The following is a 14,171-nucleotide window of genomic DNA, read 5'->3' on the forward strand; positions in this document are numbered from 1 at the left end:
GGAAGGCTGAATAAGTAGGACTGGACACGTGGACATTTCAGTTGAAAGCTGAGACCAAGGAAAATATGAGGAATGGAACTGGAAAACTCTGCGAGCGCGAAGGACACAAAGAGCTAAAACTTTAGCAGCAGAAGAGGAGGGGCCTGCAAAATGTTTGGAATAGCAAAAAGCTGGAGCAATCCTGGAAACACTCCTGTGGCTTGGATCCCGAGGTGTAATTCATGCTGTTGTAATTTGCACAGACGGCTGCCGTCTCAAGGGAAGGCTTGAACAGCTGGGAAACATCAGGGTGTGGGCCTGCTTCAGCCACACACCCTTTCTTTATCCTTGCATCAGTCACAGAAGTGAAAGGTGATACGTGGATCGCTGTAAAAAATATCTGCAAGCTATTCTCTGCCTTGGGAGATGGCTGTTCTTGCTAGTTGAGTCGTGTTAAAGCCCAGCTTAGTTTGGCATTTTGTGTGTAACAATGCACTTTCAGATGCTTTTCCATAAACCAATTAGGGAGAAAGAATCAGCCCTGACTCCAGAGATCAGCCATGTAGTAAATTGAGTTGTAGCGAAGGGGCCCTAATAAACAGGGGACTGAAAATGAACAGGAGTTACGTGAGAACACCCCTTCTGTTCGCATGATGCGCCCAGCTACCACAGCGAGTGTTTTGCTTTGTCCTTCGCTCTGTCTGCCTGTTACACCAGGAATGAATCCTGCCTCCGGCGGGGGCATTTGCCCTTCTCGAGCTGTGCAGCCTCCAGCCTATTTGGAAACGAGCAGCTGCAAATAATGATTTGTGCTGTCTGTTTTTCTGTGCGCCCGTCTAGGCTGAATAATAATGTAATGGCCACTCTGCTGCTACAGACTCGTGTCTGAGAGAGGAGAGGGTGGCACAGCCCTGAGGTACTTCAGAGACACAGCCAGGGACAAATTTACGCAGGGACTGTGAGGCTACTGGAGGACTGCATCAACAGCCATCACTGCTGGCCCGTTGACGTAGGCTCCAGCCTCCAACAACCTCTGGTTCACTCATGACAGGCAGCCGAGGGGAATAAATGGCAGGTATTTCCCCGCTTCCTGATCTCTGGCACCCAGAGGGTGGGAACGAGCCAATGTTTGTTATTTTGTTCTGGTCTGCATCCCCATGCACTCGCTGTGGTACCTCCGTGGCTCACGCTATTTATCTTGAGCCAGTCAGCCCCGCTATCTCAACAGGAAAGCAAAAGACTTTTCGTTTCCCAGACATTCTCTTCACACAGTTTCCTATTATTATACATTTTGGGGCTGTAGTGTAAGGCCCTTACATATTAGAAGCGCTGAAGGACCTACTTTATTCTGCATCCTTCCAGGTGTAAGCAGTGCAGGCAGGCAGCATTTTAATGCTAACTGCATATATGCAGATAACTGCATCTGCACTGCAGGTGTCGTACTGCTTTAGCACCTGAAACGGCACAATTTTGGTACACGACGATATCTCACAGAACCACAGACCAAGCAGCAATCAGCAAGGATAAATGCGCTGCAGCAGTGTTTGAAGCCAGCAGGAAAACAAGTCGGGAAAGTTTTGCTCTGAGCTCTCTGGTTGATTCCCAGCTGTTGACACTGCTGCTTTGCGGGAGCGCTGAGGTGCTCGGTGGCGTGCGCTGAAGCCAGGCGTCCTCACTGCAAGAGGTGGCACTGGGAACAGACTGGGTGCATTGTGGATGTTGACCCACTGACTGACAGCTGCCAGCACCCTTGCGTCAGAGTGACATATCGATACTGGCCTCCTGCCACTGCTTGCGGCCTGGCATCCTTCCGGCAGACGGTTTAAGTCAGGTGACAAGGTCTTTGGATTTTGTTGACTTGTGTTATGTGTGCGAGTCGGTGACAAAACAAAAAGGCAGCTTCTGTTAATAAAATTTCATAGCAAAGAGCTGGCCCGAGATAAGCAAGGAGAAACATTTACCCACGCTCGTTGCTACGGAAAGCCCCATCACCGCGTCCTGCGAAACCATGACCAAAGTGCAGGCTGAAACTTTACCTTGGCGGCACTTCATAACCTGTGGGAGTACTCCTGTCAGGAGGAAGAGCGTTTGGCTCCAGGAGCTTGGCTGGCAGGACAGAAACAGCAGGAATGAGCAGGGTTGGGCAAGCCACTAAACCTCCTCTGACCTGCCTAGCAGAGAGACCGAATCCACCGGGAAGGAGAGGGGCAAAGCTGCGGGAGGCTGTGAGGGCAAGAGGGAGCTGCTCAGCAGGATGAGACATCATGTGTAGATGATGGAAGCAGCAAGAAACCATTCTCAGTTCTGGGGGTGGAGAGGGGAAATCTGCTTTGAACTGTCTCCTAATGATTTCTGTGCCTTCAGGTCAAAGACTAATAGCCGAGTTCATGCCTCACTTCGTGCCTGTGCCTTAGAGCCCGCATGAGTCATTGCCTCTGCTCCATCTGAGCAGGTCCTGGGACTCAGCTCTTTGTACTTCCATAGACCTGATGGAAGTACACCTGATCTCCAGCCCAGAGGGAGCACCAGCACATGTTCCTTCAAGGAATCCCTTCAGATGGTATCTTTCCAAGGAAGGGAAAAGCCCCACAACTTTACGCTAAAAAGATATGAACCTGTTCAGAAATAAATATTCTTCACACCAGCTTCTGAGAGCTCTCTGGAAGGATAAAGTTTCTTACAGTTGCCTCTCGTTGATCTCTCAAAGACAAAACACTGTTGAGCGCTCTGCAAACTTGTCCATAAAATCATGGCACGTAGCAGCCTTTGGCAAGAGCGCTGGGCAGCAGTGGAAGGGTTAACAGAGGAGTCAGCTGTCTGTTTAGTATGTCTCAGATGTCACATACAAATACCTAAAAGGCAGCTGGGTTGTGTGAAAGGAAATCAACGGATTAAGATTGTAGTCCCAGCTCAAAAGCTTTTTTGTGACTTCAGGAATGCCTCATATCCCATCTGTTCAATGGAGATAATACCTATCTCACAAGCATACTGTGAAGACTAATTCATTAATCTTTTTTAAGAGGAAATGGAAAGGGCTAGAGAAATAATAACATGAAGTATCGTGGCAGTAATGACAGAAAGCAAACGATAGCGTAGAGCATGGCAGCGGCAACTGCAGGTCAGTCTGGTGGGGTAGGCGCAGTACCCTGCCTCAGCTCTTTTCACCGGCACCATGAGGGTGCTCTGCGGTGGTCCTGGCTGCTCCGCTGGCAGGCTGCAGACCATGGGCAGCCGAAAATGCCTCACCAAGGGACCTGCCTACTGCACCGCCAGCTCTCCCAGGCCCTGCTCTGCGGCACAAGACCATGTGAACGCGGGATGTGAGAGGGAACTGGCAGCAGCTTTGGCACCTGCACGGCAGGAGATGGTGGAATTGGGGTTAGGGGAAGATGAAGAGAAAAATGGAGGCTAGACTCTGTAGAGCAATTCCTTCTTTCGATATCTGTCAAGGAGAGTATCAGACACCTAGACCACGGTGTGAGGAGCACTCCCAAGTGCACACACAGATTTGTCTCCAAACTGCTAACTTCAGGTTGAAGCCTTCTGCAGGGCCTCATGGGGAATATCTTAACCTGTACCCTTCATCTAGAACCCCTCATTAAAATTAGGTGGAATGCTGCTTTTCTCTGAATGAGAAGTCACAAGAATCTCGGCTTCTTTTCAAGCGGAGAGTGGACTGAACTTGTTCCTCCAATGTTGTTTGACAGTCTGGCTTTTTTTATCAAACCCAGTCAAGATGAATGAGACGTGTTTACCCTTGGTGGGTGAGCAGACAAAAGCTGCATGTAATTGTCCTCTGGGTGCCTGCCACTCCACAGGGATTTGTAATCATTTTGAAAAAAAGAGATTTTCCCCGTCACTGGAGGAGACAATCTGGCACCTCAGCACAAAACATACCACTTAAAATAGCTTTTAACGTGGCCTTGAAAACTATTTTTGGATCAGGAAAAATGTGGTGTAAGGGAAGACTGGAGTCATGTATTGTACCTGTCTCTCAAAACCAAAGGCTCTGTCATTTCATGAAGATCAGCAGATGTGTAAAGACATACCAAGATAATCTCACTGGTCCACCAGCTTTGTTACCCATGGTGATATTTGAGAAGTCAAGAAGGGCTTCCTTCTATGTGCGTTGACCCACAATGACCACCTCCATTCCTGGTTTTCTCCTTTTCCTACAAAGTGTTGGCAGGCAGAGGAAGAGTGCCATTCCCATCCCCTAATAAAGCCAACGGCAGATTTGTATTATGATCTGGGGATTAGTTCTCCATCAAGTTGCCATGGCTTCCAGACTACTTTCAGGACAGTACAGGCTGCCTGTACATTCCTCATTCTAGAGCAAACATCTTGGTGCTACCAGACAGCAGCTGCCTAATAAAATCAATGTCAAGTTTCTATTGAGGATCCCAATCTCAAGATCAAAAATGTGGAGAGACAAAAAAAAAAAAAAGGGCTGATGAACAGGCTTCAAGTTTTGGAAGACTGGTGTCTCCATCTGGTTGGAAGTCATCTGCAGCAGAACGAATGAGTTAGTTAGTTATATACAAAAATGCAGGAGAAACTCATGGAAACTATTAGGAATGGGAAAGCAGAACAGCCCATTTCTCAAGAAATCAGATGGAATCTGGGGCTGTGAGATGAGCGCTGGGGTGAGTTGCCCAGAACAGCATGGAGGAATCCTGGAAAAGGCCAGAAAAAGACACATGCCATGAGCGACGGGAGGTTACGCTGAGCAGGGGCAGCATTAGGTACAGAGCTGAGCAGCACATCCCCAGAAGCTGGATGCTCCTGAAGCAGAAGATCAAGTCAGAGCCACAAAAACCTCACCCTGAAAGCCAGCCCTGCACGAGTAGGAACATGGCTGCGCCCGTGGTGGGGGCATAGGGGACATGGCTCTACTGGAGGAGTTGGCACACTACAAATCCCTGTGGCCACTGTGACTGCCCCAGCCCTGCCAGGGAGCATCCCACACCTACTCCCGTCCGTTAAAAACACGCACCGGCCCGAAAGCACCAAGGCTGTGGCCCAGCCCCGTTGCAACAAGCCGTGGTCAGGAGCAGGCAGAGACCAGGCCGCCTTCGCGCCTCGGCCCTGCGGCCGTTCCCTCTGGGAATTCTCGAGCTCTCGGCTCAGCCCAGGCCGTGGGGACCGAGCCAGCCCGGCTCGGGGCTGGGTGGACGCGGCGTGCGGCTGCTCTGCGGGTGCGGCGGGAGGGCCGGGCCGGGCCGGCCAGGCCAGACCAGGCCACACCAGCGGCCATTTCCCGCCGCCCCGCGCGGCCCAATAACGGCGGCGGCGGGCGCCCTGTGCCCCGCGGGCGGCCCCGCCACGCCACGCCCCTTGCCCAGCCCCGCCCCCGCTCCAGCCCCGCCCGCTGCCGCCGCCGCCGCCTCCGAAGGTTGCCGAGCGGGGGTCGCGCAACTCCGGCGGCCCGGCCGGCGTTTCCGGAGATTGCCGAGGGGCTTCGGCCCCTCCCCGGCCGCCGCCGAGCCCGTGACCGAAGCGCTCCGGTGGGTCGGAGCTCGCCGCGCCCGCTGCTCTGGTCGCGGCGCGGGGTTCGCCCTTCACCTCCCTCCTTCTTCTCCGGCAGCGCCGGGCGTCGCGGTGACAGAGCGGGGTGATCGCGGCGGGGGGCGGCCGGGGCTCCGGCAGCGCGGATGGCGGAGGGCGGCCAGCCCCCGCAGCAGCAGCAGCAGCAGCCACCACAGCCGCAGCTTCTGGCCGGCGGCGGCGGCGGAGGGGCCGCCCGCGGCGTGAAGCGGGAGCCGGAGCTGGAGCAGCCCATGCCCGGTGGAGACGGCGCCGAGGGCGGCCACAGCAAGCGGCTGCGGACGGAGGCAGAGGCCGACGGCGGCGGCATGCAGGTAGCGGGCAGGGCCGGGCCCTCGCCGGCTCTCTGGCACCGGGAGGTCGGTGGGAGCGGAGCGGCCGGGCCGGGCCGCCTTTAATTTTAGTTTGCGGGATTCAGCGCGTTGCTTTTCCCCCGCTGGCAGCGGCGGGGGGCGAGTCTCCGTCCTGGGGCTCCCCGGGCCGAGGCGGGCGGCTCCCGGGGCGCAGCCCAGCACGTGGGGCCAGGGCTCCGGGGGAGCCGCGGCTGGGTCCGGTGCTGCGGGCCCCGCCGTTCCTTGCCCGCCGGGGACCATGGCGGGGGGGGGGGGGAGCGGAAGGCGAGGCTGGGCGCGGGGCCCCGGCGGGGCTTGGGTCCCGTAATCCCTCGGGAGAAATCCCGGGTGCCACCTGGGAAAAAGGGGTGGTGGGGGGTCGGGTGGGCGCCTGCCGGCCTGGCTCGGGGGCTGCCCGCGGGTCGTCGCCTCCTGCCAGCACGTCCTGGTCGTCCCCGAAACATTGCTCCTTCCAGGTGCGCTGGCTTTTGTGTTTGTGGGGCGATGCTGCCAAGGTGTTTCTGCTTTCCTTTGTCTGGGTGTTGTGCAGGGTTGTTTTATTATGGCAGTCGCGCCGGCCTTTTTTTTTTCTGCCTCCGTTTTTTTTTTTCGTGAGGAGTATACTGGAGCTCTTTGGAAGCAGTGCGCTTTATTCATCTGAACTTGTTTCTCCTCTCGCCTTTTCCTGGGTTGGTAAGCGCTGCTGATGAGTTTCCAAGGGGAGCATCCAGTTCTCTCCAACCTGCTTCTCATCTAGATGCCAAATGCTGGCCAACAATCTTATTTCCCAGGCTGTCCTCAGTTTTCATGCTCAATACTTTTTTTTTTTTTTTTTTTTAAATAGCTTGCAGCAGGAGGGTTTGGTTTTGTGGTTCTGTTTGATGTTCAGCCTTTCGTGGTGGTCTCTCCACCTCACAAGATCACTTTTTTTCCCCAGTGTGATGATGTGGGCTGAACGTAGACTGGAGCTTCACGCTTGGGTGCTGCCAGTCGTGCTCCCGCGAGGGCCAGCGAAAACCACACCGTGCTCGTTTATTCCTTGAAGTAGTATCTTCTGCCACATGTAGGTGTCAAGTATGACTCAGACAATGTGTATAATTGCAAGGAGAAAGATGCTCAGCATTGAAGGAGTGGTTGTATGTTGTGTCTTGCTAGGAATTATGAATGAGCGCGTGAACGTGGTGACATTAAATTCTTCCAGCTCTTTGGAGTCGAGCTGAGGCACAGGTCTTGCATAGCTACAGGAGATACGTCAGTTTAGTGGGTAAACTTGTTAGCGTTGATGTAAACCAGTGGTAAATCAACTGAAAATTGCCTAGGAAGGGTCTTGAACTGGTTTAACAAAGCAGTCTTAATTTTTGTTTTTTTTTTTTTTTTTTTTCCCTTTCAAACTGGTATACCTAAAAGGCTCCCCTTTGTATTTACATCAAGGAAAGTGTTTTGTTATCTGTTCAATGAACAGTACAAGATACTAAGACTGCAGCGTTCAGCCATGGGGCCGTGACAGTGTAGTGAAGCACAATGGGTAACACCAGGGGTAGTAGTAGTAGGGATTAGTTGTGGATCTGAGTGGAGACTTGTTTTTTTTTTTTTTTTCCATATCAAACACTGGCAAATTGTGGAGAAATTAGGTGGAGGAGTGCAACCAGTAGAGTCCAATGTTAAAGTTATGTGTGTTTATAGTCAGTATAACTATTCTTCAGACTAGGACCCCCATGTTATAGTCACTTGGTACTTCTAGTGTAACTTTAATCTCTCCATCTATATTCCATATAAATTCTATTCAATCTTTTCAATATAAAAGTTAAATACATATGCATGTATGTATACATGTGAACACATACAGATATCATTTTGTCCAGAAGTTTCACTGGACATTTTTTAGAATTGAAGAGAGTGGCTTATTTGTTTGGAGAATCTTCTCATGGTTGTAAGCAAGAAATACCAAATTTGAAGCCAAATTTACAAGTAATATCAAAACTAGGAAAAATGTATTTAGTGTTTGGAAAGTTCAGTATCTTTTTACCTAAAAATCACAACATAAGATTACCTTTCATGAGGATTTCTGTTCAGATAGTATTCTTTTGAGGTACCTTATTTCAGAATAACAGGTTCTTTTTAGTAAATTCTCTATATTTAACCATATGTGATGCTTACAAGAGGAATAAAGAGCCTATTATTTGATCCCCCCACCCCCCCCTTTTTTTTTTTTTTTTTTCTTTCATAAGTAGAAGAGGCTTTCTGGAAACTGGAAATAACACCAGCAACTGTTATACCTTGTTTTTCCTGCAGATCCTGTCAATTTTCTACGTCCCGTTCCAGAACCACAGGCTATTGCTGTGTAAACTTGGTGACCTCTTGTCTCTGGGCTGATAGCAAAGAATCCTGGGGTGCCATGCTTACCACGGTTTCTTCTGTGCAAAACTCCTACCTACTGATGGCTTGGCATATAAGCAGGGCTTTTAATGCTGAAATAAATATTTTAGCTATAGGAATTACTAATGCAACTGTAAAACTAATAGCTTTTTTTTTTTGTCTATTAGAATAAAATATAAAAACTAGCCTGTAGGAAGATAAGATAGCAGCTAGTTACTGAGAACTTGGGGCAGAGTGTGCCTTAAAGCTTAAAGTAGCCCTTAAATTTACTAGGCTTCTTGTTTTCTGCTGTCTTAGACCAGCATGCTCAGACAGCTTATGCAGTTAGGGTTTCATTATCTAATCCATCTCTGATCAGGCTGGATAAATGGTGTTTGGCCAGTGCTGATCTTGTTAGGAGAGTGGTGTAAAGCTGCTTGAGTTGGGATTGGGACAAATCGGATCATGGCTGCTCTCTGCTTCTGGAGCATATTTCAGTTAATCATGGCGTGAGAGGAAAAAATCCGGCACAGACTGCTGCTTTTTAGCTCCCTCTGCTCCATAAGTGGCAAAAATCAAACACCACCGTCCAGGAATGTCTTCTGGAAGTGTTTGGATATGTTTGTAAGCTTTGGAAGTGAAGGGCCCCAGAGGTACTGCTGCTTTTTAACTGTATAGATACTAGCTAGGAACTAGCTTGCTCTCTGTTTGCTGGCTTGGATGGGTTGAATCTTTTGGATCAGCTTGATCATCTGGGTAAAAATAGTCCTTAACAGAGGGGAGGAAAAAAAAAAGTTATACTGGCTTAAGTCACTTGTGAAACTGCACCGAAATGCAATTGTTGATGCAGCTCTATTTGCTGCTTGTCAGAAGAGGTTGACTGTTGTGCAGATGGAAGAGAGAGTACCCTTGCAGTAATCTCGTCTTTCGTCATGCGAGGAAAGGAGGAGGAGAGAAATGTTGTGGCTAGCTGGGAAGTGTCCCTTCTTTCTCTTTGGAGCTGCAGTCGAGGGTGTATTTCCAAGGTGCTGTGTTTGTCTTCCCCATCGAGCTGCTAGAGGTGTACCAGCCAGCTTACACTGCTGAGGAAAGTTATTAAAATATCTTCCGGTTGCTTTGCATGGGGTTGAATGAGTTAATCAACTCCTCATTCGGTCCCCCAGCTGAATCTTGATTTAACTTTTAAATGGGGTCTAGACTGGTTGGTGAATTAAAATTATACCTAGGGGTAATATGCGGTTGGAGTTAGATGCAAGGTGTGAACAAAGCTGATCCTTATTCCTCTTTCATGAATGACTTGAGTGCTCAGTGTCCCTGAGTGTTTGGGGAGGATTACTCTTCTGCGACCGTGAGCATGGCTGACTGGTCGGGGAAGACAGTTAATGCAGCTGTGGTCTATGCCTTATCCAGTCCCTGTAAAATTTTAGTGGCAGTGATGAGTGGTGACTTTGTGTTCTCATTCAGGCACGTCTGCATAGGGTTCATAAAGATGACTAACGGTGTTGAGATCAGTCCCCTGTGACTAAGTAATGATGTAATAGACGATAAGTCTTTGCTCTGCAAGAAAGTCTGCAGTTTCTCTTCCTACCGTGAGCCAGAAGATGGTCTGTAACACCCTCTACCAGCTTGACTCTTTCCAGCACGAAGACTGGAAATCTTGAATGGCAGTGTGCCATGGAAAGGGGAGAGCGGGGACATTGCTGGTGCTTCATGACAACCCGTGTCCTCGTTCAAACTGCACCCCATCTGTGGTGTTCCAGAGGAGGGCACAAAATCAATCTGCTGATAGTTTCTAAAGTCAGGTTTGGGTTGTGCAGGCAAGAGGGTGACTGGGACTGTAATCAAGAAGGGGCCAGCTTTTGTGCTGTGGGGGGACCCCATGGAAATCTGTATTTTTAAATCTTACAGAAGAGAACATCGAGTTCCAGTAAATCATGGAAAAACTGTGTAATCAGGTTAGCTTTTTCTTCCCTCTTATTATTCATGGCATGGCCATCTTCCTAAAGAGATGCGGAGCGATACAGGAGATAAAAGATATTCTAGAGAAGAAACCAAGTTCCAATTTTTAGAAGTTGACCCCTGTCTTGTATCCAGGATGAGGTTTCCTGGGATGCTGTTTGGACAGACTATTGCTGATGTGATGAGGCATAATGAATCACCTTTAAGTTTGTTGTTATTTCTCTGTTTGCTTTTGTCCTTTGGTTTTTTAAATATTTGAGTGTTATGAGTTAGACCTGACACAGTCTGGGAAGACTTAGAAGATCTTCAGTTCAAAGAAAATGTTTGGCAAGCAAACTGAAAGTTGGGATTAGAGACGTTGAGAGTGCTTTAATGTTGGCTCTTTTCTTGGCATATTCAGGAAAATGGAAAGCCCAAGTAAAGTGTTCTGGATGGTTTAGTACCCCTCCAGGCTCTGTCAGTGTTTCTCTTTGGATTTCAGAGGTTTGTGTTTCAAGGTGATGGCCGTGGTTGTGAGGTTGGAAGCTGAACAGAGGTCTGGCTCTACTGGAGATGGTTTCCTTCTCTGTATGTGTACCAGCTGTAGACATATGCTTTTTATTTTTCCTTTTCATAATTCCCATTTAGAAACATGAGCGCTCTGGCATTTTGCAGGAAGCCTGGGCTCTGCTTTGCGTTTTGAAAAGGTTGCCCACCTAGCTGAGTTAGGAGCAGCGTGCCTCTCTTCCAGGCACATACTGTGAAATACTTTCTGTCAGCTTTTCCTCCTGGTTACCTAGCAAGCAGGGCTCCCACCTTGCCCTTTTGCTTTGTAGGTCCATACCTCTCTTTCCAAGACTGTCTCAAAAAAGTGCTGGCCACTGAAGATTTAGCAGCTGTGTTGCTGTGCTAGCTTCGTGCTTTATCATGGCTGCACTGAGGGCTTTCAGCGGCTCTCCTGCGGTGAGGCCAGTGGCAGCAGGAGTACCAGAATGAAGGAGATGCAAAGGAGGCAGCAGTAAAATAAAATAAAATAAAAAAACCGCTTCGTTTGCACTAGTGGTAGGGAAGCCAAACTGAAGTCGAGACGGACCTGAGCTGGATTCTGTGTGTGGTCTGCAGTCCCCTGCAGACTGAAGGACATTACCCCCGTTAGCTTGGAAAATAAAGCCTGTCGCTCGCAGCCTTTGGTTTGCTGTGCAGGAACCTCTGTCCCTTTGGAAAATGTTAGGGGTCACATCGGTTGAAGGTGTTTTAAAATCTACCGCTCTACACTGCTGACTTCTCTCGTGGCGGGGCAAACCTTAGTTTTCATACAAAGCGAAGGAGGAGGGCAGGTGTTTTGGTCAGCTGGAAACTTCTTATTTAATTTGCCCATCTTGGATATTACTTGACCTTCTGTATGTGTGCTTTTGAAATGTGGTGGCTGAGGGATCAGAGGAACATCCAGAAGCAAAGTGAGAGAAGCAATTAGAGGTAACGAGTTCCAGTTCATTGAAGCATTCTGTTGATCTACATTTTACAGTGGTATTGAGTGGCTGGAGTGTAGCTGTCATGAGATAATCCCGATGTTTAGGGATTAGAGCTGCTTGATTGCATTTTGGGCCTTAACTCCCTTTGCTCTCCAGTAAATTTAGTTTTGCCAGCAGTCTTTTCTAAATTCAGGAAAATGTTAGTTTGAAAGATGTGTATTTTCGCCAGCATGCTTCCCCCTCCTTCTGCTTTACTTTCCTGAGTGCACCTCCTTTTTTCCAGGTTGAATTTGAGATATTTGTAGGAGCCAAACCCAGTGATGGCAGGGGCTGTACAAAACAGTCCTCGCCAGGCTTCAACCATGCCACTGTCCTGTCCTTCAGCGCTCCTTTTCAGGGCTCTGCCGAGCTATCCCACCGGGCCATGCCAGGACACTTCTCCTGCACAAAGGTTTTGCTGTCTGCTGGGCTTTGCTGAGAAGAGCCCATGGTAGGTTGAAGTTTCCAACCTGTGTTCACGGTTCTGGAGGATTTCTAAGGTGCTTGGGAAGAGGCTGGTGAATTGTTCCAGTCTCTCTCTCTCATTTGGTTTGTCACACGTACAGATGGCATCTGTTGAAACCACCCCTAGCTGGACTGAAGGAAGTGGGATGCTAACTCCTTAGCAATAATATGATGTATTTAAGTAGCTGCAAAGCAGGCAAGGTTGTGTACAAAAGCCCCCTTGTTTAATGAGAGGCAACAGCTGAACTTGAGCTGGATCCAGCACCTGCTCGGGCAGAGCAGGGAACTTTGGCAGTTTCTGCCAACTCAGTTGGTGCGACATTGGTGTTCAATCAGCTATACCGTTGCCACCTCCTAACCTTTGGAGCGTGGGCAGAGTGTACTTGTGATTCATACCGATCAGAGAAGAGGTCATGAGATCTTTTACTTGCATCTCTTGGGTAGGACGGTGGGATTCGGTCTGGCGTGTTTTTGAAGTGGCTGTGCGTTCCCGGGGCTATTGCTTGTGTTTGCCTTTGTCTAGGCTAGATCATTGTGCGGGAAGATTGGATGCTTGCTTCAAAGAGTGTGGGCTAGAAGCAATTGTTGCCTTTTCTGTACAACCTTCTTGGGTTTTATCTGCTCATAATTACCTCAGCAATAATGCAAGTATTAGCATGGGGAAGAACCTGCACCATTTAAGGGGGAGGGGAAACCCCGATGTGTCAGCACTTCTTACCCTCTGGCTGTATGTAGCTAAATTTCCTTTAGTAGAGAGGCAAAAGAAGCAACCTCGTGTGGCATTTATGTGTGTTGAAAATATAAAAATATTCTCCCCAGAGGCCTTTGAGGCCCTGAGTTCTGGATCCAACTCAGATTTCTTCAAGGGACCGAAGCAGGCTCTTTTAGCTGAGGCTTTCTGCACAGCTTTTCCCCTGCTATTTCTGTAGGAGATTCTTGCAGACGATTGGGGTGGTTGTCACCGTTGGGGGCGATGCCCAGGAAGAAAATCCCACCAAGGCATCACTTAAAAGCCTTGATTTAGTGCTGCGTGGGCTGAGGAGAGGCTGTAGCTGGGATCCTAGGCCTATAATTTGCTCCTTGTGGTTGCTGTTCCCTTACCCGGAGAGGGATGGGAAGGTCGCCTTTCCTCCAGCCTGCTCGCCTCCATTGGGCGGGCGAGGTGGAGGAAGGCTGGGCTCTGCCCTGCTGCAGGGCTGGGCACCTTCTCCCTGGGGCCCCCATTCTGCAGGCGGCGTAGCCAGGTGTGACTCTTGGAGCAGTCGCTGTGGGATGGTGCTTCTGAGCTATCTCTGCCTGGCTTTTTGTTTTATTCTGCTCTGTGGCTTTGCTTCCTTTTTGTGGGAAGAAGAAATGAGGGGAAGTGCATGCATTAGAGGGTTTCTCCATTGCACTTCCTACTCTCCTGTCCTGGAGGGAAGGTCCATCAGAGGCCTCTTTCCTGTCCTTGTTTCGCATCAAAAGCCCTGTGTAGCCTTGGAGCGAAGCTGGACTGGGATGGAGTATGTTTTGTAGCTGCTTCTCCTTTCCTGTAGGCACCAGTTCTCAAAGCTTAGCTTTGAAGTGACCTAGGGTGTTTCCTAGGAATGTACACGAGTGGGAAGCAATTGTTTGTGTGATGTTGACCTCAGGAATGATCTGGATCATGGAGAAAACTCAGGCAATAAAGTGTGCGCATCAGTTCTGCTGGTTTGCCGAGATCTGAATGTCTCTTGGGCAGCTTGCAGGAGAAATCCGTTGAATTCTGAAGTTCCTGCCCATCCTGTTGTTCGCTGTGTCCAGGAGTGGAAGTTAAAGTGTGTGGGAATACAGAATACCCTCAATGCTCCAGTTTTAGGAAGAGATGTGTTGGCGGTGAGATGCTATGGCGGTGTTGTGGGAGCTGATATTTGTCCTGGTTGGTCTGAAGCTACTGGGAACTGTCTCCTCAATGCAAAGGGGAGAGGAGACAGAGAACGTGCCGGAGTGAGAACCAGTGCTGCAGCGGGCTGTGGCTGGGGGAGATTTAACGCATGGTGCATCCAGTATGGGAGGAGCAGGAGCT

The 14,171-nt window shown here is 49.6% G+C and overlaps 1 protein-coding gene across 6 annotated transcripts in view; it reads left to right on the forward strand.

Annotated features, from left to right (window-relative positions):
* Positions 1-5,379: 5,379 nt before the first annotated feature.
* RBFOX2 (RNA binding fox-1 homolog 2) overlaps positions 5,380-14,171 on the forward strand; it is a 168,682-nt gene continuing 159,890 nt past the window's right edge. For all 6 annotated transcript variants that reach the window (XR_015259224.1, XM_086753629.1, XM_086753658.1 and 3 more), the window contains exon 1: positions 5,380-5,840. Coding sequence is in view for 5 of the 6 variants with exons in the window: in XM_086753629.1 (XP_086609755.1) it covers positions 5,634-5,840 (207 nt within the window). In the remaining variant the exon portion in view is untranslated. The remainder of the gene's footprint in view (positions 5,841-14,171) is intronic.

This window comes from Chlamydotis macqueenii, chromosome 1, assembly GCF_036417535.1.
Source record: "Chlamydotis macqueenii isolate bChlMac1 chromosome 1, bChlMac1.mat, whole genome shotgun sequence".
NCBI classification, from domain to species: domain Eukaryota; kingdom Metazoa; phylum Chordata; class Aves; order Otidiformes; family Otididae; genus Chlamydotis; species Chlamydotis macqueenii.